This window comes from Sitodiplosis mosellana, unplaced genomic scaffold (assembly GCF_009176505.1).
Source record: "Sitodiplosis mosellana isolate CC-2019 unplaced genomic scaffold, AAFC_SMos_1.0 Smas_scaffold_1, whole genome shotgun sequence".
Classification (NCBI taxonomy): Eukaryota; Metazoa; Arthropoda; class Insecta; order Diptera; family Cecidomyiidae; genus Sitodiplosis; species Sitodiplosis mosellana.
The window spans coordinates 9851625-9879503 of record NW_022595244.1 but is presented as its reverse complement, the minus strand read 5'-3'; the positions used below and the strand labels follow the sequence as shown (position 1 = coordinate 9879503).

At 36.2% G+C, this 27879-nt stretch overlaps 2 protein-coding genes and 1 pseudogene across 2 annotated transcripts in view; 1 reads left to right on the top strand and 2 right to left on the bottom strand.

Moving 5' to 3' along the window:
• Positions 1-23667: 23667 nt before the first annotated feature.
• Positions 23668-24736, bottom strand: LOC129580540 (collagenase-like). Its single transcript, XM_055471051.1, has 2 exons — positions 24490-24736; positions 23668-24415 (listed from the first exon to the last, which is right to left on the bottom strand). Exons 1-2 carry the CDS (start codon positions 24683-24685, stop codon positions 23784-23786), a joined length of 828 nt encoding a protein of 275 aa, XP_055327026.1. The 5' UTR covers positions 24686-24736; the 3' UTR covers positions 23668-23783.
• A 163-nt stretch (positions 24737-24899) lies between these two features.
• LOC129579101 (serine protease 1-like) lies at positions 24900-26130 on the bottom strand (annotated as a pseudogene).
• A 433-nt stretch (positions 26131-26563) lies between these two features.
• Positions 26564-27879, top strand: part of LOC129580538 (serine protease easter-like) — a 3124-nt gene continuing 1808 nt past the window's right edge. Inside the window, exons 1-3 of the mRNA XM_055471049.1 lie at positions 26564-26703; positions 27327-27457; positions 27516-27879. Coding sequence (XP_055327024.1) covers positions 26640-26703; positions 27327-27457; positions 27516-27879 — 559 coding nt within the window. The 5' untranslated portion in view covers positions 26564-26639. The remainder of the gene's footprint in view (positions 26704-27326; positions 27458-27515) is intronic.

The following is a 27879-nucleotide window of genomic DNA, read 5'->3' as shown; positions in this document are numbered from 1 at the left end:
TGATTCAGATTGTTGGCGAAGTATTGGCTTCAATGTTACCGTTCTTTTTATTCTGTCATTTTGGTGGCAACGTCACTAAACAATTTGAGGCTGTTGGAGATGCTGTGTATCAACTTAATTGGTATTCGCTCCCGTTGGATATGCAAAATGACATTCGAATCATGATTGCTCTGTCTCAGAAGTCAATTTATATGCATGGCTATGGTGACACACGCACAACGTATTCCGTGTTTAAGAAGGTAAGAATACTATTCTTCAATGATGAATACTGATTGTTCAAAATTTAAAATATTAATTCGACCCTATTTCATTTAAACGTTTAGATTCTGAAGAACAAGTTCTACTACTTCATAGTGACAAGAAGATTTTAGTTGCTGAATATACTGCCCACTGGACGCAAAATACCTGATCTCATGTATTAGAAGGAATTGTATCATATTAATATTATACGCACTATCGCACCCATCCTCGGTGTCAACACTTATTACTATTTGAGCCTCATGCACATAACTATTTATTAGAAAATATATTACTAAAATTAAAAATTGTAACCATTTTGACCCGAGAAGTCAAATGTTCTTCGAGTGTTGTGCACATAAGGAGCGGATCGATATAACGCATTCTAAAAGGTTTTATTCAGAATTAATACATACATGATGTGAATGATTTGGGTATTTACTTCGATAGTGAACCAAATTTATATTTGAGACATGGCGATCATAACATAAAATTCTTAAACACGCCAAAGAAACAAATACCATTTTAGACAAAGAAATATATAACTATATAATATTAATTTTTTTAACTACATAATAGTCCCATGTTTTGATTTTTGCTCAATCCTATACACGATCCGACAGCAAAAACCAAAAATACATTGATTCATATGGACACTGAATGTACCGAATGTGACAAGAGCGAAACTAGTGAAAATATTTATGAACTAACGTAATACGATAGCTTGAACAAAAAATACATTGCTTCTTATGGAGGCTAAATGGATGGATTTTTGTAAGAGCGCCTCTAGTGAAAATATCTTAGAATGATGGAATATTTCGAACTTTAATACGCTTTTCTGCTAATTTATCCAAACTCACCTCTCAAGTGGTAAATTAAAACCAATAAATATTTACACATGGAAATATCTCAAAAACGGCTGGGAAAATCGGCAAAATGGACCGTGGCGTCACTCCCTAAAGGGAGTGTAGACACCCGGCTGGTTTGATGGCCCAAAGTTCAAATCCAGTGGATTCGGGCTGATCCATGAGTTCTCAGGATTTGGTCTGATTCCCAGCTTTTCCTTTCCTGTGAGCATCTTTACAAGTCACACTCACGTTTTGTATGGAATTTCACCACAGGGCAAGTGCTGGGATCAGGCCAAATCCTGAGAACCCATGGATGAGCTCAAATCTACCGGATTTGAACTTTGGGCCATCAAACCAGCCGGGTGTCTACACTCCCTTTAGGGAGTGACGCCACGGTCCATTTTGCCGATTTTCCCAGCCGTTTTCGAGATATTTCCATGTGTAGTTTAATGAGAAAGATATCCGCCATGACATCATTTTAGCCCGCCATGTTGGTATTTTGGTTTATATTGACAGAACATTCTCTAATTTGACAGTCAACGTTTCTAAACGTAAACACAAATATTATCTGTCATAATCACATTCACCACTTCTAATGTGCTTCAGAGAGCTTTTGACAGCACCATCAATCCGAAGCGTTTAAAACATTCAAGGCTTTTGCTGATTTTTTCTGCCGCATTTTCATTCATGCTATCACCTTATGTGAACTAACATGTAATCACAAAGTTTCTATCTTAATTGCATTGAAGAACACAACAACAACGCCTAAAAGTAGTCAAAATTGCAAGTTTCAATCATTTAAACATGAATAAACATATAAGCACGTACACATTTCTGTGACGTAAAAAGTCTCATGCTATCGGATCGTGATCCTATATATATTATGCAATTAAATCCACTACAAGTGGTGATGTGAATGTTTTAAATTACAAATGTGATATGAGTTTATGTCGAATTAGTTGAAGTGGATGAGCATTAATCAAACATTTACTTTTGATGTAATAAGATATATATTTAAAATTAAAAACGAACGCACAACTATTATTGAGAATATTTGAGAATAAATCACAATACAATAGAGATTTTCACCAAAAAGTCCCAAGGAAGAGAACTGAGGTAAGTCTGACAAACTTTAGAACAGAATTTGCAAGTAAAACCATTTTTCATAACAGAATCAAAATGTAATAATGTATACAGAAAATCTTTGTAGCACGTTCAAATAAACCACGAATTGATGTAATTTTAACTTTAAACAGTTTAAAAAATTCATTTGTTTTATTTTCAAAATTATTACAACTTATTTTTTATTCTGTAAATATGACTTTGACTCAAAGTCGAGCCGCATTGCTTCCTCGGTGTTATACGGATCACCTTCTATCATAATAAATAAAGACACAGCGATGAAAGTGGCTTAACCCTTTAAATAAAAAGAGAAATACTGCATATTAAGATTTTTAAAAAATTGCGCGTATTTATCGAGAAAATAGACAAAAGTGTCAAAGGGAGGTCAATTTAAAACAAAATATTCTTGGAGGTTGTATATGACTAGATAGATTTCCAGGTAGAATTTCCGACTAAGAAATTTTTTTTTCTTCATATTTTTCGTTTTTCTAGATTTAAAAGTAACACAGATAAAGTATTCCCAAGACTGGAAAGAAGAAATGGCGCAGTAGTGCGTTGATAATTAAGGTAAGTTTCGTCATAATTGGTGATGAAAATGTCATAACCGATTGTTGAAAGTCAAAAACTACCACACATTTGAAATATAGCACGAAATATATCACAATCAGTGTTCATCTTAGACAGAGTACTAGCATTTTTGACGCGTTACTGATTGACATAATGTGGCATTCATAGCGACACAGATGAAAAGGAAAATTTATGCAGTAATAAATTGTGATGAATTTGCGTTCAAATGAAATCAGTGGAATTGCAACAAGCAGTGATTTGCGTCTTTCCTTCAGCAGAATGTTGCACGCAAAGTGTGCTTCAATTATGATTTCTGTAACCGAGATCATCAACATGTTTATGTAAGCGTCCATACGTGACAAATGCGAGACGGAAAATATGAATCGCAAATGGGTTTTTGCAGCCCATTTTCAACTAGTGCCGTTCACTCATGCAAATGGTTTTCAACCGAAACAAATACCTTACTGCACTGATAATATTTGAGATAAATGCTGGGAGCGTGTGCCTCCGGAAGTTTTGTACTATAGTATGCTTTTTGCTGAGCCAGCACACGAGCCAAGAGCATTAAATTATATGCCTAAAGTGCATCAACAAATGTCATTCATATCTAGAGTTTCGTCAACAATTATTATCAACACCAGAAATAGCTTTGGTTGATATTTTAATTAGGCAAGTTGAATGAATGCACTGCAACAGCACTGGAATGTCGTCGGAAATGAAGAAAAAAAAGATAACTTATGTGTATCGGTAGACCATAGTATGGCAGCCAACCCAAATCACAACATTGTCACTTCCACGAATCAGTAACAGCATTTATTGAAGCAAGAGTCGAGAGGTATTTCGATGAAACAAAGTAATTCGCAGTCGTTGCATTTTCCCACTAAAGATGCTCGATTTGCGGAGGGAAACACCCGCAAATTGGTAAAATGGAAGTTTCCGCGAAAATACATCGAGTTTTGTCTCCATACACTTTTGGATACGAAAATAGAGTGTCCCATTCCGTTCAATTTTTATCAGTCTGTCAAGTGTAGATATCATGTTGGGTCTAACAATTCTGGAAAATGCTTTTGATTTATTCATTAAGCCACAATGAAAACAGTGGTAGTACAAAAAACGTTAGTCATTTTGTCAACTAACGTTCCAAAAATCACAAATTGATGGTCGTAAGAGCTCAAGTTGACCCAATTGAATATTGAAATGAAATTACCGGAAGTAGTTGCGCGCTCGCTAAACAAAGTTCTATTTTGGTATGGTATGCTCCCGCGAGAGTAGATGTTCAACTGACTGACTGTTGAATAATTCGAGAGTGGTTCAAGACGTGTGCAATAAAGTTGTGAAATGGTAATGTCTTTTGGTATATTGTCTCAATTATTGTCTGTCTTCTCAGAAATATTTACTGCCCTTGATTATTATTATAGTTGTTGTAATGATAATTTTATTGTCATTGTTTTGTGTTCCGTAGCATTTTGTTAGTGTCTTCGTACAGTAAATCTACACAAGTTTCGGCACATTGATTGTCATAAAATAATATTTTGCATGGTTGGGAACAATGTTTAGCACGCCCACAGGTTAATGCTTAGTGACTACAAGTGATAAAATTTAAGCCGAATTACAACTCATCGTGTGCAAAAACAATGGTTGAAATGATGTGTGACAGTCGAGTGCCTTTCAACCCCAACCAAACTCCGGCTGAAGGCAATGCCAAAAGCATATAAAACAGCAAGACATCGAATTCTACGCTATGGGAAACATAAATAATCGCAACTCGACAGAGCACGGTCTGAAATTCAAACAGCAGCAACAACAACAAATACAATTTATGAAGTTGACTTGAATATTGCATAGATGTTTGACAATTTTCATTGTTTACTAGCAACTTATTATCCTCCATATGTGCTACAACAATAATAAGAGAGAAAGGTGTTCTTGCAACGCACTGCAAAATGAAGTGACTATTTGATTTCGTTGAATGAAGCAAGAATTTTACTATATATTATAATATGTTGTGTGTATTCTCGGGTAAAAGGAAGTAAAACCATATTCGCCAAAAACAAAGTCTTTAAATCAAAATAGGTTCTGCGCAAAATTCATAAATGAAACTGCGTTGCCCCCGAAACTCAAAAAAGTTTTCACAGCTGAAATGATACAGTAGTTTCGCATGGAATTTTTCTCTCTTTCATTAGACGCTTTTGCCAGGTGCTTTCATCTAGGATGCATTACTGCAGTATCATACTGTTGTCGGAAAATCTTTTCATATAACCATGTATATCGCTGTTCCCTTGGAGGAATATCATATTTACAAAAGATTTACTCTTTCAGTCCAAAATAAAAAGAGACGAAAGAGACGAAAGAAACGAGTGGAATTCAGTCGTGCATTCGTGCTTGTGTAAGGATGGGACAAGAGTACGTATGAGGCCTTTATAACGATAGTTCAGCCTAAGTCTCACACACACACACACACACACACACCGAGCGAATAACACGTAATGCTTGTGTTTGGATGTGCCGCGTTTCGCTTCGCCGGAGATGACGCCACCAATGAATCTAATATTTTATGTAAGACAGAAAATAAACTTCATACTTTATAAAGTACGTGATCCGATTAAATAATAGCAGTAACAATATTTATAATAGATTTCATATGATGCCATACTATATGCAAAGAGATGGAGAGAAGCACATATGCAGTCACTGTGAACTCTCATGGTATGGGGGCCCTCACATCGAAAATATTCAATAAAAATTCATGCACACACATTCCTCTCCTCTCTCTCTGCGAATGTGTCGTTTCAATTGGCTTCCCGTTTTCTCATTCAGTGTTGGTGCGAAATTCAGTGTTGATTTTGAATGGTTTCGTCCAAATCGCAAATATCCCATAGCGTTTAAGTGCCAGCACATTGCTAGAATAACTTCGCTTTCTGTTACGTATATGTATGTATGTATGTATGTGTGTGTGTGTGTGTGTGTGTGTCTTGCACACAATTGAATCAATTTACATTTTTCGGTGAGTGTTCGTCTATTAGCTTAGTCGCGAAGAGATTTAAACCACGCAAAAAATGCTCATGTACAATGCACTCGCCACCGTTTGAAAAATTCCCTCAAAAGCACACGCGAATGAAACCGATTTTTTCTTCCCATTCTCTCTTGCTCTTGCATCGGTTTTGATTATTCTATTATTTTATCGTTGCTTGTTCCGTTTCGGATTTTAATCGTTTTTATGATATTATATAGAAAAGTGATAGCAAAACATATCGTAGAAATCCGAGTGTAGCAAACGATTTAACGGCAAAAAGACAGACACAATGGCAGTTTAAATGTCGTGAGAAACTCTGTGTGTGTACTATGAAAATCCGGTGATTGCTTTTTTATCTGGCAATTTTTTCTCTGTTTCGTTCTCATTTTGGAACAGGATCAGTCGTCAACCGTGGATACGCTTTTATTTATCAGGAATTTCACAAAACAAAGCGCTCGTTTCTAAATCAATGTGGTTTTTTTTTCTTATTCTTCGTTTTCAATTTATTTAAGCTTTTCTGAGCATTACAAACCAGTTTGTTATTTTCCGGCTCGTCACTGGCTTTTGCTATGATTTCTTTCTCTCTTTCTCTCTATCTTTTTTTCGATTCACTGCATTTCCCATGAATACACACATGAATTATTCATTTTGAGTCGGCCACTACAAACGAACAGATACCATGAGAAATATTTGTGTGGATGATGGTGGCCTCGCCCCGAAAAATTCATTCTTTGATCTATTTGTTTCTCTTTACTTTATTGCCATTCAAGCGAGCGATTTGTTTGCGTTGCCACCATTGTTTTCTTCCATTTTCGTTCGGGTCAATTGCATATCCAAGAAGGCACTTGGTCTCGTTTATTTTGGCTTCGCTTTGATTTATGGTGCACGCTCATTACCACAAAATTCGAATGTAATGTAAAGAGTTTCAATATTTTTCTCATAAAATCGCCAAATGGGAGGAGCAAGAGAAGGAGACACACTCACTCACGAAGACTGAAGAAGTAGAAGAAAAAAAACTCTCAAAATAATTTAAGGATTTGGCTTCTTGATTCAAGATCACCACCGCACAAGCTTCCCTGCGAAACCGAATGCAATAAATTTGGACTGACTCGCTGGAAAACAAATAAATCATAAAATCCTGCAATAAAGCTTGATAAAGCGGTAAATAAATACGATTACCGAATGGAAGTGATCAAACAACGGGGATTTTCTGTTGAAAAAAATTCATTTGCTTTTGATTTGGATTTGGATTTTTTTCGACGATCTCTATTCACGGCGGAGAAGGAGAAAAAAATAGATTATTTAATAATAATCGGTGCATTGGGAGCATGTATGAGAAAAGAAGTAATGCAAATGTAACATATTGTGCCAGAGGGATATTCTTGTGCCAAGTATAGTCGCATCGAGTCGCATACAAACGACTGTCTATCACAGCAACACACTTGGATTTGTCACCTCTAGCAATTGAGAGTGAAGTGCAAAAAGTGTTCGGGAAGACGAAAAAATTCGGTGTCGATGCGAAGTGCAGGGCAAATTGTATTAATAGTATGTAAATAACACAGCGCCATTAAAACTTTTGCACTCACTCTACACCATTACACGCTCACAAAACAATGCCCGGCGATGTTATTCACTTACATCGTCCGCATCTAAAATGAACGGGTAAAAGCATGTCATATGTTTGCTTCCACTTTTTGCTCATCACATTTCTGGTGGCTCCATTAATTCACTCGAATACATCGGCTCTCACAAAGGAACGAAACGTTGTTTGCATGCAACGCATCAGTGCTGAAACAAAAACACAACGAAGAGGATATGTGAAAATAAACTCTTTGAAAGTTTGCGACTTGATATTATGTGCTCGTCTCTCATGATGCAGTTTATGACTGGTTGTGCGGGTGTGCAGATGATGTGGTGCTCTTGAATCCCAGTGAACAAGAGATGACTGTTGAGAATCAGACTAAATTAGGCGGGGATGGTGAGACAGAGATAGAGGAAGAGGAAGAGGAAAAGAGAGCTTGGAACAAGTACTTGAGAACACACATCATATGAGTCTATGACCGTGCGGTTTTGCATACCGTTTTTGTTTTTTCTCATTTAGTCTGATCTGGTGTTCCTGGTATTTATGTATGATGTGTTGTGATTGTCTAGTAAATTGTGACCAGGCCTCATGTCTTTTCGAATTAATTTGTGCGAAAAACTCCCTTGGCAATGGAAAGGCAAAATGCCATTGTAACGAAAACATTCTTATGCTTGCAGCAAAAACTCTGCGAAAGAAGCAACAACTTGTGGTTTTTTCTTTCATGATGTCGCTTTTGAAGTGTGTGAAGGCAATGTTCTTCGCCGGTTTCATGTTCCGACTTTCTTCGAATGGAATTTTTGTATCAAAAGCATCCGGTTCAAGTGATGCGGTGAGCACTTTTCATATTGCGCTGTATTTGCGAGTGGAAATTGAGATAAGGTAGTGCAGACACAGAGAGAAAAAGAGAACAATATATGCCACAGAGCACTGTTGAAATGCAGCTATTTCTCCGTCATTCCACCACATGTAGTACTTGCTTTACCGTAAATCAAATTGTATTTTTCGTACACGTCTTCGAGAGAGAGAGAGAGAGAGAGAGAGAGAAAGAGAGAGAGTAGAATAATTTAGGGATGAACCAGACGATGGCAAATCTCGAATGTGTTTATGAATTATGTCATTGTAAGCAAGATTGCATCAGACATAGGCGCAGCAAACACATCGGCCCCAGTCTCGAATACGTTATAATCAACGATGTCGGCGCGTTCATCTACATCATCTCGTGCCAATCCAATTTGCTAACGAAGGGTGCGGCGCCACGAGACGATTGCACGTGGTACCATTTCACGATTCTCTTTATGAATAATTTACCATTCCAGCAAATATGAAGTCAACCCTTTTCGCTTTCAATCAACAGCATTCACACCGAAAAGTGCTTGAAATTGAAAATTCGTAAGCAATTTCTGTGGGAAGCAACCAGATTTTGATCGAGAATTATAATTTTCTTCGTTGTCATTGAACCCAAAGTAAAAAATTATCTCGTCCCAACCACGCATAGCGAAAAAAAATTATGACTATTACGCTTATGAAATAGCACTACAGCAAACAAAATTAAGTAAAAAGTGCAACCGAAGGTCGAAATATGAAAAGAAAAAATCCCACACTGCACTTGCGGTTGAAATATAAACATGACGCCGTTCAAAATAGCGTTTATGATGGCTATAATCATCTCGTAAATGGTGATGACTCGGAGAATTCGTGTGTCTCATAGTCTGGCGAACATGAGAGATATACACTCCAGCCAACAGCAGCAACAACAAAAACACGTTCTCATTTCGTTTTTATTGCTGTTATTCACAGTAATCATCATAATAATTGACATCATATTTTATGAGTGTTTGGGTGTTGTTGCACTCAAATTGTATCTTGCGTTGTCTCGTCAACTCTTTAGTACATAAATAATGGAATACAATCATTTATTTGGCAAGAGTTATTTGTCTGCGCTGTCAACGAAAGTGCATTTTTCAACACTTCAATCGGCACAAAATTACACATTTCAGCGTTCAACGTGTAATTTTGGACGGGAAAATGTTCATTTCATGTGAAACGAGTAGAAGAAGACTGGAGTACTTATGATTTTCTTCTTTTCTGTCTCTTTTTTTTATTGTGAACACTTTAAAAGCGAGCGTCAATCGCACTAATGAGTCTTTCCAGCAAATTTATACGATTTTATTCGAAGCCATGGAATACCAGCGATGAAAAGCAAACAGAAATGACAATTATGCTTGGTTGTATGTTTGCTGCCAAGGCCCATTACAATTGTGATATAATTTCTCTCTTTCGATCTTCGCGTCATTCAATCTCGGCCTCTCTCTGTCTCTTCACTCATAACAAAACTGACTCCGAAAAAAAACAGAGATGATAAAATGAAGTTTATAGAATGAGATGAGTATGGGAGCAAGAAACCGATGTGCGCACACACATGCGCTGCCACGTCGTGAAAAATTGTGCCAACGCAATGAAACGAAATGAGAAAACTTTTGTGTGTTAAACATTTTTGTTAACATTTTTAAATGAATCAAATTGCAGAGCGAAGGAAATAATTGCTTTTCTTTTTACTTGTTGGAACGAATTTTGAGTCATATATATATTTTTTGTTCGTTCGTTCATTCATTCATTTCGCCCTCCTTCGCTTATACCCAAGACACAATGACGTACAGTGCAATTTCGCTGTAGATTGCACGGATTTAAGAGGAAAACTTAGTTTCTTCGCTTCATGGCATGGCTTGGTTGCAAAGTGCACATTGTTGTTTGCTCTGCTGGGTGAAGATATGAATTTTTCTCGCTCTTTTTTTTAATTATTTCCATTAAACTCTGACCGCATGTGTGCATTTTTATGACTGTGCAATCTGTGCACAAACTTTTGATTCATTTCAGTATCGCAATTTTTAATATCGTTTCCAATGGTATTTTTACGTTGTAAACGTAAATCTGCAGTCTTCGTTTACGCAGCACCCACCGTAATAGTTGACGCGAAATCAAACAAGCAAAGCAAAAAGAAAAAACGGAAAAACCATAACCAATTCAAAGACTAACAATCGGATTATTTTTTAAAGTTCAACGAAATTGAAAACTTGTCACCTTGCTCGACGCTGGTTTTCAATTTTCAATGACGGATACACACCGTGTATGTGCGAACATACAGCGGAAATTTATTTTTCGATAAATGAGTAAACTTCAATTAACAGGAAATGTATGTGGAGAGAAAGAAAAAATCAAAAAGTCTGGCATTCAAAGCGGAAAACATGGAATCTTTCACTTTTTTCTTCACCAGACTGAAGACTTCTTTTTCCTCTTTTTTTCAAATAAAATTTACTTCCTTTTCGTTCTCAATTTTATGGATGGTAAAATTGAGTGAAAATCATTCGACGTGTCACCCCGCTCGGAAGTTTATCGCATTAAAATTGACATTTTATTAAATTTATTGCAATTTTCTTGGCCATTCCTATAAACTCAAAAAGTAATAATAGACGCTCGTTAATGTCATCGCCTTATATGGTCCAAAGTCATAAAAGTAATATTATTTATACGTTATTATTAGTGACTTTGTTGCATCTTTTACTTTATCGAGAGGGAGAGGAAAAATGCGAAAGAAAGTAGAAGAAAAAACACCATTCACGACCTGAGTCAACGTTTTCCCCTTGCATCATTCCGTGAAATGTGTCAATACGCTTTTCTGTTGCCATGTCAACTCAGAAGAATTCCAACATGTATATTTCACATATAGACTGGTTCCTAGTGGCCGCACGACTACTGAAATTGTGTGGTATTTTCTAGTGGAGGCACCAGTTAGATTTTTCATCACACTATATGCACAGTAATAGCATCTATTTTTGGAGAATATTCACTACAAAATTTCCTCAAAATGAACTATCCAAATATGAGCAATGCAAAGCATTTCAAGTAAAAGCTTTTCTTCCGTCACAGATTCCATTACACATACATTTCATGTGCATTAAAATTTTCCTCCCGATATATTGAAGTAAATCACATGGGGAAAATATCTATTAGTAAAGGGAAAATAGAGATTTGTAATGATAGGAAGTGTTTGGTTTGGTGTTTCACTATTCGTATGAATCCTTCACTAATGTTTGAAATTCTCTCTTGGCAAGTGGATGAATGATTTCGGGCGAGCATGCTCCAGTTGCAATGCGAACAAAATGAAATAAATACCGATATGAAATACCATAAGCGCCGAATGTATAATGTTCAGTTGGGTTTGTCAATGGCATATACAACGAATATGTCTGCAAGGCTAGTGATACAAGCGATTGTATTTTGCGCCTCCATGTTACTGATAAAATTATGCCAATTTGAGACATTTCGAGTTGAATGCTGTATGAGTTTGAAAAATATGGCATTCCATGTCAAACACTCGTATATTTACAATCAGATTTAAATTTATGCGCCAAATTATGTTTGTCTGCTGTTGTTTGAATGTGTGTTGCTGTTTTCTTCCTCTTCTTCTTGGAAACACAGTTGATAGTATGTGCCGAGAATCTGAAAATGTCAAATCTTCAAAGAGTTAAGTTAAGTGACACTGTGTGTTTCTTCACTGCTTCTCGTTTCTCCCAATTTTCCAAATTATGCGTGAACATGAATTATTGCCGATGTAAGAGATGACGGTGCGTCAAAAGGCACATTTGAAATGAAGCATAACAATTTGAGTCAAATGGCAATTTACATTCGCAGAAATGCTTATCATTGGCATCGAACATGACGAACGTGTTGGAGCGACACAGTCAACCGAAATTGGTGCGATAAATGGCATGTCGCGATAAACAGACATTCGATACGCGCAGGAGAACGTATTTTGAATCGAATTTTTGTACACAAACACGTGTACACACATTTGATGATACATTGAGCCGAAGTAATTTATATTTTTTTGGCAAGCAAGCATAAATAAATGAATAAATCATATGAAAAGTTAACGAGGATGTAAGGCCGAGAGTTGAGACATATGAAACGCTATAACGTTGAAGACAATCAATGAACTCGTTGAACAAAGTCAAATAAGTTGATGGAACATGTGAACGAACTTTTCTTCAGTGAATGAATTTTCATTCGAAAGTGCAGCAAAAATTGTATTTCACCCCACTCGCACCGCTTCCAGCTTGAAGAGCTAACCAAATGTTTTCAAATGCTAAAGCTTCAGGCCATGGAATTGGAAACTTTGCAATTCGTTGGATAAAATAAAATGTTGTTCAAGGGCCTCACGTCATGTGAGCCAAAAGTTTTGCATTAAAAGATTCCATTTATTGATTTGAGTTTTTTTCCCCTTCCTACCGAAACTTTTCATTTAAAAGCCCATTGAAGATGGGGTTTTTTTTCCTTATCCAACAGACACAAATATTCACATGCAAAACATATATTCGAAAAAAAAAATCGGAAGAAGAACTCAAAAGTTTGTCTAGCTCGTTTCATTTCGATTGAAATATGTGAGTGTACTTTTCAGTTTTGCATTACTTCTTCTGTTTCTTACTCTCTCCGCCTCGTTCTCTCTTGACATTTTTTTTTCTTACTTGCGAAATATGTATGCGCATCGCGAATGTGACAAAAATGTGAATGCATCGACAAATTCAAGGCATTTTCTTCGCAATTGAAACTCGTTTTAGAAAGTCACACACAGAAACTCAGACGACACAGATAAAAAAATATATCAAACTTCGATTCGCTTATTATTTATTCCATGTTGATCAGAATGCCTGAATTTCGGCATCGGAATATGCGATATGGAACAATTTGTGGAATGTCGTTTCGTTTTTATGTACAAAGTTGTAAAAATGCAGTTGTTGGCACACAAAGCCGAACAATGGTGGAATTTTTCAATGGTTTTCTAAGGGCAATAAAAATCAGTTGTTGGTTCAATTGACATTGCTATTGTTGAACGAATGCGACACACATACACTGTGCATGCAACTCGATCGAATGCCCATTTTGTTGTTTGTCAAACTACCCACAATTTCAAAGTCAAACTTGAACGGGAGAAGAAGAAAGTTTTTTCTGAATCACAGATTTTTTTTTTCTTCTACAAACTTCTTTCGAAACATGCAAATTTTCTGGCCGAAGCTCCCGAAGTACAAACACAAGTACATTGACACATGGCAATCATCGCAATTTTCATCACATTCAAAATGTGAATGCAAGACCATTGACCAAAATCTCTATAGGATTAAACTAAAAGTTTCACAAACTTCTGGTTGAAGAAGAAACAGAGTAAAATATGGTTGAAATGCATTAAAAAGAATAAATGAAATTTCTTTTTCCCTTAGTACATTCAAATCCAACTAGATTTTACCTGCAACGTGTGTTATTACAAATTCCTTTGTCGAATGCACTTCACTTTATTCATTTTGTCGAGCATTTTTTTCAATTTGTTTCCAAACCCAGAATAAAAAAGAAAAAATATATGCAAATGGTTTGGAATATACCGACACAAAAAATAGGGTATGCTGCATAGTTGAGTGAATTTGTTCATATTTGATGAAACAGACGATGTGCGTCGGTTTACGGTTAGTTTGCAAATTCTTGTGTTTGTTCACCTCTTAAATTTTTTTTGATGCGATATGATCGTTTCCATGGCAATCAAATACGAGAACAGGAAAAAAAAATAAACATGAATTTCGGTTCACTAAACACGTAGCAATCCCACTGCAATATACATTCCGAAGAAGATTTATTCAAATATGTTTGCGGTGTTTTTCGTACTAGGAAAGGTTCATGAACTGCCTGCTATTCAAATGCTGAATGAAACTGCACTTATTTTTAGGTTCAAATGGTTTGTTTGACTCCCACACTCAAAACTTTCCATCGAACTTTTGCAATTGAAAGTAAGGCGAACATCTTATTAAGACGTGATTAGTCATAGTGAAGGACAGCTTTGGCATATACGATTACGGCAAGTGAAGCAAAACGGACACGATAAACATTTACGAGTATCTGTCTCATCTCAGAAATGGATATTCTCATTCAGTTCGAATCGAAAAGTTTCAACTTGTACAAGAACATATATCGCACTCTTTATGCTGTGCAAAGCGCAAAAATTGTAAAAATTTCCATCTATCCTTTTTGAGGAACTAACTCCATTTTGGTTGCGTTATTTTCGGATTGATTTTAATAATTTTGCATTTAAGAGAGTCCTTCAAAATGTGATTTCCATACTGACACGCAAAATGATAATCTTGCTCATTTTGCATACCGAATTTTTCGCTTGCGCTACAATATTTTTGCCTCGTTAAGTGGGTTGTTTTCTTCCTCTCTCTCTCTTTCTCTCTCTCTTTCTCTCTGCATGTGTATGATAAATTTGTCCTAGATGGAAAACGAATTATCTGCACATTTCAACGATGCAAAACATTCTGAAGCAGCCCTGGAAAAAAAGAAACTCTTCTCGTCATGTTTCTTCCATGAATTGCATACCAAATTCATCGTGCAAATATATTCAGGTTTATTATCTCTGTGCCAATGTAAGAGACAGAGCAGAGTGAAAAAGAGAGGTAAGAGGGTTTCGCATGCAGTCGAATGAGAAAAAAAGGACACCAACCATTTTTGTGAGGTCTGGCATCAATATCTATCTTTTTCATTCTCCTTTGCTTATCATTAAACATGTAAAGTTATGCAACACATTCTTCTGTGTATGGCATCAACGTGCACACACATTAAATATGCGATGGAAATATTTTCGGCAATGGAACGCAATGCATGTGCGCAAAGCACAGTGTGCAAAATGGAAAGTTGCGGTCGTTTTACTTAAATTGGGAATTTCCTTGAAGAGCGAGAGAGAAGCGAGGGAAAGCGAAAGAGAGAGAGAGAGAGAGAGAGAGAGAGAGAGAGAGAAAACGAGAGGGATACGCTGCTGTAAAATCAAGGTTTGGTTGACATCGAGATGCAAATTATTCGAACGGCTACTCCAGAGTACATCGCATATTCCTTGCTTTTAACACGAAAATGGAAAATTCCAACCCAAGAAAAATGAATTACCGAATGAAAAATGGAATGGAAAAAGGTTGAAGTGAATTCGGTCAAATCTTATGTAAACACATTTTGAATGGTAAGAAATAAATGGTGCCAAAAGAACTGGCACTGGATACAGTGCAGAATTTTAATTAAGACTTCATTCGGAATTTGAAATAAATGGAATGAATTCAAACATTGAAATATTATTAGGAGAGCACTCCAAAAACCATAATTGAAATGACGAGAGAGAGACTCAAAACGGTAATGTCATTAGTATTCCTCTCGGAGGAATCCACGATATTTGATTTAATGTGAATCCGAGTTAGGTATTTGCATGAAATGTGTAGGTAATTAAAGTGTGTGCAGCCGACATGCCAGTGAATGTGGTCAAATTCTCAATAGAATATTGCCCCAGATAGCGATTTAACATATAGAAACCGATGATTCGTTGTTGGAATTGAAGCCACAATGAAATTCCATCGAGTGCATTTGAGAATATTTTATGGATTTATGTGTCGATAGAAGTGCGATGAATGAATTGATAGGTGTGTTCTGGTGTGTTCACTTGACTGGAATTTTCGCAAATTGAAAGAGAAAAAAAACTTAGCTCGATGCAGCCAATCCTCTCGATTAAGCAGAAATTTCACCTGAATGAAGACATAAAGTAGAACTGGCAACAAAAAAAATCGAAATGATACCATTTTTAAATGAATTCCATGCTGTGGATTTTCGAGTGGTTTGTGCTCGAGATCAATTGTTACCAATGAAAGGGAATGCAAATGCGATTGCAGCAAAAGAGTTATAGCGACAGATAGAGCGAAATATAGGGGTTAGCTCTCAGAGGTAGAGGTTTAAAAAAAGTGAAATATAATGAATTCTCCAGGTATCGTCTGTGATCCCATTCCACATTGAGATATAAATGGCATCGGATGGAGAAATATCGAGAATAATCGAAGCAGTTGTTTGTGCAACAAATCAAGGATATTCACTAAATTGAAATATACACGTACGTTACGAGCTACACACAAATCGTCCTGAATCTTAGTTGCATACAGCAGACAAGTCAGCTCGTAAAATGTTCGTTGCAGCACTGCGCTGCATTCATTTTTGAAGCGGTGCTTCAGCAAACGATTTCGAGTAAAATCTCCATTCCTTTTGTTGCCATGCGATGCGTCTGATGAAATAACGTTTTTTTTCTCTCTTCACTATAGCTTTTTGTTTGCATTCGTTCATTCACATTTTTTTCTTTTCCCTTTCCATTCATTCCACAATGCAAATGAGTTTTATGCACTTCTGCACATATGCGATTCTCCAACTGATAGATGCATTCAATACCATATGCGTGTTCAAATGCTGTGTGTTGCTCATGAAAAATGATATGATATGCTCTAAATAAATCATTTGATGAGAAAAAGAGAGAGAGAGAAAAATTGTAAAACATCTCTAGTTCACTCAAAATAGTATTGAAAATCATGTAATTTACATTCTTACATATGCGCGCATTGGTTCTGCATCTGCGACGCGCTCTAACGATGTTGAAACGCTTCAATACGATCGATTCCCATTCAACTCACTTAAACACCATTCGCAATACCACTTGAACATTACATCTGCTGGAATTTTGCAGCAACACTTTTGCACCAAGTGTTAGATACCTTGGCAAATCGATATCGATGAATCATATTGTTAAGCATTTTAATAACACGTAATTGCTTTGCTGTCAATCTGATTCGATATTCAGAATGATTTCATGGATATATCTGAAATATGAACAAGTTCACAGCAAAATTGAAGTGCATCCAACCAAAGCCCTGTTACAATTTGCAGTTTTTTCATCATTAAAATAGACTCTCGTGTTGTGTTCTAGACTTTTGAATCCATTTTGAAGATTTTGATCTTCGGGGAAAATTTAGTTCAATGGTTGACACAAATCAATAACCATTGAAAATGTAACAGTAGCTGTCATCAATCCAACGCAGTTGGAATGTTACCAATCAGTCTGATTTCACTTGCGACATCAATTTAATGACATATTTCTATGAAATATGGATCTTTAAGAAGATTGCATTTTGAGAGCTCAAAATCGCTAATTAGTTCAGAATATTTGTGGCACATGATGGCATATAGTTCAATAGGAATCTTAAAGCTGATAAAGAAATAGAAAACGATAGAGAGAAAGCATAAATAGAGATGATTGAAGCAAACATCTAAGAAAAATAAATCAAAGTTCTTGACTCATTATTATGAAAGGAAATCGTGAAATCGTTTTGGAATGTGACTTTGATACATTAACGGCGTCTTATCAACATTATCCTCGAATTATCTCATCAAATAAATTTCCTTGAATGAAATTTAATGAGATTTATATTATTTTATGCTGATTCGATTATGAACTAAACAGAAACTTTGAAGGTGATCAATCGCTCCGTTTTGCGATAAAAGCGTGAGCTGAGTGGAGTTTTCATCGCTATTTCGACGAAATTTTAAGTGCTGTGTGAATTGCATACAAAAAATATTATATTTTCAGTAAAATTGACGATAATGCTCATTTCTAAGCGATTTCAATTCAGCTAAAAGTTATTGTGTGTTATTTCTCAAAGCTTTCCAGCTGACAGTGTTAGTAAATGTTACATAAATAGCGCAATCAAAACAGTTTTACAAAAGCAATAGCATTTTCTTTGATACATTTTCTTCAAGTCACCCTTCCCCATCCACATCTTACACGCTGTCTATTCAACAATTTAGCGCACTACATAATTGACTTTTAAATTTGCGATTATTCTGAACACGAACCCGAGGCAAATGGTTGCCACACTAAGAGCATAAAATCCTTAAAAGCAATGATTACCGTAGCGAAATTGGACAGAAGCAATTTCAATTTATCCGTTATAATGAACATTCAAGCTCGTACAGTTCCATTGACGATTTTGAGATTTAAACAATACGCCTACGGGTATTTATGTCAGTTGAATTTATCGAATTTGATCGTTCCATTGTGATTTTGTTACGATTGATCTCACATTCTCTGCGAATTCTTTACAAACTGTTCACATTCTCTGCTTTGTCACTGCGAATGACAACTAAAATGGCGCCAGCTGTCAATGTTTTGGATTTGACCAATTCGCAAAAAATTCGCAAAATTTGTAAAATATTTGAATGAATTTGAAGTCAAAACGCATGCGAATTCCTGTCGATTCGCTAATACATAAATTCCCCTAGCAATACTCAATGCCGACGAGTATGTTATGCTTTTCATATATGCAAATCCTTCATGTCATGACGATTTATGGGTTGAGCAGTTGTGGATGAAATTGAGAAGCATTTTCCATCCGAAAAGCCATTCGGCAAATGCAAAACCAATTCGTTTGAAAGGTATATCCAGTTGCGATGGGTCAACTCCGTTTGAAGCAAATAGTGAAATAAGATCGATTCAATGCTGTATCAATTTATTTATATGAATGGATTCGCGTGTATCGTGTGAGTTGCGAAAATAATTTCGCAAATACATTTTTGAATGATTCGTCTTGTTCCGATTAACTGTTTTCACCGGTTCAATATCGGTTGTGTTCCTTTTTTGCTTCGCTTCCATCAAGAAAGATTGATAACATTGGCTTTCAATACGTTTGACGGCAACGATAAAATGATGGCAGCCCATTTGCATTGCATTTGCATGCGTTACATACATATATGTTTAGTTTATCCCATTTTTTTCGCATCGCTTTGCATCAAAATGCTGTCTTCGAAAGTTTATTGATTTCTACTTATGTTTCCCACTGAATGCAAGGTGGCTTCTTTTAAAATGGTGTAAATATTTTCTTTTCATTTAAGTTCGCACACGTATGCAAAATGAGTCGATTCTACTTTCTCCTTCCAAAATGATTGCTGAAGCTTTTCATTAAGATGCGGATGGAGAATTTGGTTGTCTTGCTATTTGCTTTGAAAGAAAATTGAATCGAATTGATAAAATGGTGAACAAAGATGTGCAAAATTCTCACTGAGAATGCCACAGAGTGTGTGCTTCAATTGAAATTAAGGCGTTCATTTGGTTTAAATTCTCATCTCGAAGTAATCCAAAAGAAGAAACTAAAGAAAAACAAAACCAACAATCCATTGCCACTGAGCTAAGACGAAGAATAAGTTTGGTGATTGTAGCAGCTGAAATAACTAAAGAAAGATGCAGCAAAACGACGAACTGGATTGGAATAAATTCGCTTTCCACTACTACTTTGTGTGGCACGTTTGATGGCACACAGAAGATTGTATGGAAGTGAACTGGGCGCATAGCAGCCATGTTTCAAATGACGGAATGAATTAAGGGCGAAATGGAAAAAAGCTAGCACAAGAAAATTGGATGCAGAATGAACAAGAAGCAGAAGGAAAAGAAAAATAAAATAAACGAAAGGAGTGAAACAACATCATTTATCATTTGGATGTATCGAGTAAATCATAGTGGTCGCACAAGTGTTATGCCGTTTACGTTTTTTGCCAAAGCATTTTGCTTTATTGAAGACTTTTTAACTAGCATTCATGCGTACACACAGACACACACACACAGAGATACAGAGAGAGAGAGAGAGAGAGAGAGAGAGAGATAGAGACCCATAGTCTAGCTACGCCATTGATGTATATGCGCGCTCCTTTTTGAGCTTATATAACGTTCCTCGATAGTGGTAGTGCTGCTGCAGTGGTGATGAATTCCGAAGAAGTCGCACAATGACCACAACCAAACGAGAAAACTGTACGATTGACGAGCACATGTTTCCCAAGAACGATTCAAGATAAGCATATGCACGGCACAACCCATCACATACACTGAAGTCGACAATATGCTTGGGGCAAAGCCATACGCGTCGGAAAGAGACGTGGCACAACACAAAGAAAGGCAACGAGTGCAAAACAGATTCATTCGCTTTGTACGTGTGTCGTTGTTGCTTTGTATGTGCTCTTTCCATGACAGACGATGATTAATTTATCTTTCAACTGTTTTTGCAAAGAGAGGAAAAAAGGCGAGAGCCCCATCAGCAGCAGCAGCAACATCAACCTCATTCACATCCTTGGCCACGTGAAGTAAGCTCATTTATATACAAAGAATCCCGTTTTATGCATTCAAGATTGCCAAAGACTTCGAAAACCATTCGCAATGGTGTATTATTCATTTCATTTTCAGTCGAAGAGCGCGCGAGAGCAAAAACAAAATGCCATCAAGGAAACTGAACGAGAACGCGCTTTCGTGCTGTATTACAAATAGATTGTAATGTAAAGTGAGTAAAACATATTTTGCTGGCTATATACAATTTCTTGTTCCCAGCTCTCGCACTTCGCCAAGATGATGATGCTCTAGCGAACGGTACATATTTGTGACTAATCGTTGTAACACAATACGAGACAGGTCGACCACTTCATCTGCTTACTCTGGCCATTTGACTTTGTCCTTCGCACCACCACCAAACTCACTTCTACTGTCCTGTCATCATTTGAAGCAGCGCATTTCCAATGTACTGCTGCCGCATTATGATATTATTTATATTCGTTTTCCTAACAAAACGAACACGGTACACGAGAACAAATTGGAGCCGAGAGTAAATGAATGTAAATCATATTTACATGCGATTCGTTGGCTACATTTTAAATTATTAAGTAGAACTGTCTCAGTTCGCGTTTTCGCCATGTCGAGACGATTCATTTTGTGCTCTGTACTTCTTGCAGCCAGAAAATGTACGCGTTCATTCATTTTTTATACATTGTACTGCTGGTGAATAAAAAGTGCAGCAATTCTCTCTCTCTCTCTCTCTCTCTCTCTCTCATCTCAGAAATTACATTCCAAACGGTAGTTAGATATACTGCTGATTCAGTGTTTTTTGTGTTTGTTTTGAATACACTCACGATACTTGACTAGTAATCCATCAGTCTGACACTGTGTCGATGCGGGTGTAAAGTGAATGATGTCTTTGTTTCATCAGCAGCGTATCCGGTAATGTCAATACTTTGCATGGATCAGTTGTGCACACTACAGTACAGTGACAACGAACGATGAAAAAGGTGGTACAATAGGTCGTCGACGCGGTTCACAAATTTTCCCATTTCATTTTTCCCAATTTCCTTAATCTGATATTTTTTTTCTCACATTTTTTTTTGATCTTTTGAGTCGTGTTTCAATCCAACCAAATTCATACGTTCTGATTGCAAAGCTGATACTGACTTGACTCGGGTACGATTGGATTTTTTTTCTCGTCCGCACTTCAAAAGCCTGTCGATGTGCGTCTTTTTCTTTTACGACATTATGAGACTGTTGAATTGTGACACGTTTTGTGTGCAATGTATATGGCGAGCATTCGTCTGAAGCGAAATGAACTGAGAAGGCCGAAGAACGAATTTACCAAAGCATAAAAACAGCAACTGACTTTTATTATGTCGGATTCTAGCATAAAGTTTTGATATGAAATACGCATAAAATTCGATCAATTTCTTTCTTCTTCATATTCTAGTTTTATGGCTTTGCATTTCGTCGATAACGACTTTCTTTTCCATTCGCTCGACTTCACTGCCAAATAGTTCAATGAAAATGAGATAATGTAAAAAAAAACACGTCAAATGTAAAAATAAGACACATTTCTTAATCGGATTCGAACACATACACATCATCGTCAACAAAAAAGTGTTCCTTTGTACGTCGTTCAATGGGAAAATGGAAACAGTTTAGTCTGAAATATTTGACTTGCACCTTTTCTCCACGAGATAAATACCTTAAATGTTTCATTTCGTTTTTTCGGTGGAATGGAAAATTTCTGACATGCAATAAGATGATCGGAAAGTGTATTTGCTTTGAGCCAATAACGACATTCACTTGACACACATCATTTGAATGAACGCTTCAGACTGAGGGGGTCGGATTAACTGTTTTATTAACACTTCAAAAAAGGGAAATTGAGTTGACGTCGACTTTTCTTACGCATACGCATGGCACCTTCTTTCGTTCTAAATCCACAAATACAGTTGATTTGTTTGATCGACTCTCAAATTTAATACCTCATTGAAACTGTTAGAAAGTTTAACTTTTGCAATGGGGCACTGGATAGACTTAAAATCAGTTCTGTTTACACGAGCATATTAAATAGCTATTAACAAAATCAAAGCTGACAATAAACATGAATCAACACTGTCATCACTTGGCCGCAGACAGAAAAAAGACAGTTTGATATCTGAGCATTCTTTCGGGTCAAAGTACAACGGCAAGTGACTGAATTTACAATGACACGATGACAAATCGTTCATCTGCGAAATTAATGAAATCAAAGTAAAGTCGAGACAGAGTAGGTGTCATGCTCAAAATTCCACAAGCATGTTCAGTTGAAAATATGCGGTTTTCAAGGGGATTTAATGAACCCGTGAGCATAAAAACGACTTATTAAACAATCGCCGAACAAAAAGATACAAGAAAAAACTACCAAACAAAACACACGTTAAAAACGTAACACAGCAGGACGGTACCGTTCAAAACGAAACTCCGCTAGTTTTTTCTTGTATCGTTTTGTTCGGCGATTGTTTAATAAGTCGTTTTTATGCTCACGGGTTCAAATGAGTATTCACTGTAAATTTCACATTCAATATTTTTGTTTTCGAATTTTCTAAAATAAATGTGCGCCCATTTCATCGTGAAAATCACATGTGCTTGGCAATTTGATCAATCTTTATGCCAATTTTCGCAAAATAACTCGCAATCATAATATAATTGAAGAGAGAGAGAGAGAGACAAAGAAGATCGTCAAATTCAAAAATATTCAGCGTCTGTAAAAAATTTCGTCGATTTATTGAATTCGTCTTAAAAACTATATCTCAATCAAGTTTCAGATCTAACTTGCATTAAAAGTATTCACCGTCCAAAAATCAAAGTCAATTCAGTTACCATGATGATTTTATCGCGTAAATATTCCATCGCGTTTATGTGATATCATAATTGTAACTTGTTGTTAATAAGTGGATTGGAGTATATGTTTGTTGTGGAAACATAGACTCGATCAACCGGTTCCGATTTCATCGCATAGCGATCTTTAATCGCCGATCAAAGTAGACTAAATCAAAACTTTTGAATTATGCTTCAGAACAAGTGATTTTCATTGCGTTGGTGCGTATATAAATCTTGAACTCATTTCTGTTCGATAAAGATCGTCGAATATAACATAAAATTCAGATCACAAATATACGCAATGACCCTACGCATTACTTGCTAAATTATTGATTATCATTACAGGATCTGATTAATGTTTCTTTAAAGCGCACGTTTTAACGTTTCAAGTGATAAATAAAAACGAGTCAATTGATAGTAGTGATCAGTTTTATTGTTAATGGTTTTTGATGAAATCGAAAACAATGCCCAGCACTTATTATTATTATTATTATAGCAAATGATAAGAAATCATCTTTTGGTGTGATCATTTTAATTTGTTGAATTTTTTCCTTCAATTTAGCACGTGATCAGATCCAATCCAGTAATGCTCGATATCCATGGGTGATATTCAACAATGTTTGTAAAAACTTGTGGCAAACCATTGTCACAACCGCTGTCCGCCACGAAACTGGCAACACCGATCAAAGTATTGTCGCTTCTTCGTATTAATCCAGACCCACTATCGCCATGACAAATACTGGAACCAACTTCTTTTGGACTTTCTATGCAGATTACTGTGGTTCTGAAGTTCAAAAATCTGAATACTTCATTGCATTTTTCACGTGAAATTGTTCTGAACGATGCCCATCGCAAAATTGGTGATGGTTTAGTACTGTCATCATCTGTCAATCCGTTCCCTATTCCAATCACATCTATATTTTCATTCGAATTCGAATCGCATGTTGTTGGCAATTTAATTTTCTGTATGCTCGGAGTAAAGTTAATCCGTTTCGGAAGACGCACTAGGCCGATATCGTTTATGACACCATTCATTTGGAAATCGGGATGTGAAAAGTATTGCCCTTTTTCAGCAGTCAAAACGATTCGACCCGGCTCATCAAATTGCATCGTTTTAAGTAATCCTAAATGTATACGCATCACAGACACGTCAATTAAACAGTGCGCCGCAGTAAGGACCCATTCGTCACCTGAAATTATTGGATTTTTAAATCAATTTTTTTAAAAAATAAAACCGATTATGCAACTGAAACTATAGACTCACTTATCAAACTGCCGCCACAGTAATTGGTCGAGTTATCCTCCATAATGGTTCCTAACATCCAAACATAATATGGAAATTGGTTTCGCTCACTTGGAAATCCATTGATGATCCTCGAATGTTTTTGCTGTATTTTAAATGCACTTGCACTTACAAATAGCAACACAGCGATGTAAATAGTCTTCGGTGTTAAATTCATTTTTTTTGTACGGGAATTGCGGCTGAATTTGTGGAACGGAACATCTAAAGTAAGCGCTTTTTTGTGTTTGATTGAAAGATATTGAAAAAGGTAATATCTCCTAGCCGTTTTTTGTCACACAGATAACAATTGACGCAATTTTTAATCATTTCAATCGCTTCAGATAAACTATGTGATGATTTTATGTTCACACGGATTCGGGCACAAGATAAATTCACCAATTTGTTTGACGAATTTGTTTGATTGCGTCAAAAATGATCAATGAACAATTGTCTAACAATTATCAATGGTTAAATAGATAACAGATGACACGTGTGAGTAATTAAGGGAGAACTTCCCATTGGCTGAAGATATTTGTTCTCAACCGCATGACTACCAGGTAATTCATTTTTAAATGAAAAAAAGGCGACGAATTACCAGTATTAAATTTTTTATTTATTAATTTTTTAGCAATTTGAAGGTGTTTTTGAAAAACCCATGTTTTTGTGTTCAGAATTTCATGGAAGTTATAATCAAAACTATAAATCGATGTTCTTGACGAGATCCAGTCGCTGAATTTGAAGAAATTTGAAAATACTTGTGGATACCCTTTTCCGCAACCTTTTTTATGGCCAAAACTCCAAACTCCTACGAGACTTCTATCGTTTTTCTTAGTAGTGGTCCTACACTGTCACCGGGGCATGTGCTGCGACGACTCATGCTTCCAACACAGACATATTGTGTTCCACCTTCCAAAAATGGACATTCCTTTATGCATTGTTGCTTTGGAACAATTTTCAAAGGTGCCCACTGTAATGTCAACGGCAAATCACTATCATCATGAGTTTGACCATATGCCATCGTGAAAACGATCTCATTTTCCTTTAGTTCACAATTGCTTGAAAAGTTAAAAGGTTGAATGGATTCGTTGAATAGAATTGGTTTTTTGAATTTTAGCAATGCCATGTCATTACTGTGAGTAGATGCATTATAATTCGGATAAACAAAACATCCATCTGATCTGATTACTTTTCTTTCTCTTGCGGATTGATCGTAATATGGCCATCGATCCCAAAAATACGGTACCAAGCAAACAATGGGCAGCCGTTAAAAGCCACGGATCCGATAATATTGTTGCTCCACATGACAAAATTGTATCTCTACCTGTTGAACGAATGAACGCAAAATATGGAAATTGATTCTCCTTTGAAAATTTGCGGTTTTATTTCAAATCCATTGATTACAACTGATGCGGTCAATAAATATTTTTAAGATTTTTCTAACGTATATTGGCACGAACTGGTTTAATTTATGGTTATAGAAATTTAAAAAAAATTACCGCGCTAATGCTTGGCCTTTATTAAATCAAAAAAAATTCATTTCTTATCATTTTTGATGATATCGCAAAAATGTAGCTAAAGTCAAGTACTACCACTTTGCCAAAGAATCAAGTCGTTATCTTTCATTATGTACACGATGATTGATCCACGAATAATAAACATACATTATTATTTTAAGGCAAAAAGAATCGTCAAAAAAACGATTTTTTTTCTTTTCGAAAAAAAAATCACGTAAAAATTCAGTTGGTTTATTTTCGATCGCAGCAATATGAAACTGTTATCGGTCACATGATTTCGGATGGCATTATAAATGTAAACGTTAGCATGGATAATTTAATAGATACTTCCAGCAACATAGTTTACACCGATATTGATTCGGAACAAATGACGTCAATCATCAAGTATTAAATGGTAAAACGGTTTATACAATCGGTAAGTTCGATCGTCGCCCAAAAAACTAGTTATATGTTGCCCATTATCATAAGACTATTTATAAACGAATAGTCTGGTAAAACTGGATCAGAGTATGACTGATGCGTTCAGTTATTTAGGTGGATAATTTAGACTCCAGTTCCTATGTTATGGTCAGTTTTATCTAAATACTCTATGGAAGCGGACACAGACTGTGCACAAAAATGAAAATATTTTTTATATTAGCTTGGGCGTTTGTGATTTTTTCCAAAGATGTTTTAAGTGCAGGTAAGTTGTTTTTTGTCAACTCTTCTTGTCGTTATTCATGTGAACGAAGATTATTTCTTAGTGCTCAAAATCTCCGTTTCGAATGAGTTTTTATTCGTCACAATCGTTTTGTTCACTAAAAATGCTGAATAATGTCTCAGTGGAAATATTAAAAAAGACATAGGACATTAGAACAGTTTTTAAGTGTTCATCGATGTAAAGTTACTTTGTCATTCGATCATAATTCTATAGAAGCAAATCCGTACATGTATGTTTGTGTTTTTGATTGATTTGCTATATATTTTGTATTTAGTTCGTTCATAGCGCACAAAGCATACGAAACATGAATGTGGAAACGTGTTTATGGTACTGATAATACTAAAACTGGTATATCCGGTATGTAAATCCGACAACGGTGCGTGAACAAATAACGCGATTGTTTTTTCGAAGTAACTTTTTTCTTTTTTTTTAAACGACTTTGGTTTTGACAAAATATTCCATCGGAAATTGGTGTGAATAAATATGTTTTGGTGTGAGGAAAATGTTTGTTTTTAATTCATTTTGTGGATTTTGTGAGCGGAAAACAAGATTTGGTTTAAATGAAAAAAACTGAATTGCTTCATTTGTTCAATTTTCACTTGCAGAAGATAAATGCCTAACTCCAAACAAGTCGAATGGCACTTGTGTAGCATTGCCACAATGTTCATCGTTAAGTAACGCCGATCAGGAGTTTTTAAAGAAGAGCCAATGTGGATTTATCTCATCTACCCCATATGTGAGTAAGAAATGGAAGAAATACTTGCGAATTTCCCTCAATTAATTTCAAATTGCAGGTGTGCTGTCCAGTCGACTTGCAACCAATCACTCAGTCCCAGTTGAATCAGACAGAATCTCGGTTCGGTCTGCAATCATTATTCAACGGACCATCATCGCTTTTCAATCGGCCGATGTCTTTAATCAATCAACTATTGTCTCAAGTTAATCAACCGTCGCGTGGATTCGGTCAGGGATCATTCAATGGATTCAATCAACCTTCATCCGGCTTCAATCAGCCTTCATTTGGCTTCGATCGTCCCTCATCGGGCTTCAATCGACCATCATCTTTATTTGATCAAATATCGACTGGATTTAATCGACCCTCGTCTGGCTTCGATCGACCATCATCTGGCTTCGATCGACCATCATCTGGCTTCGATC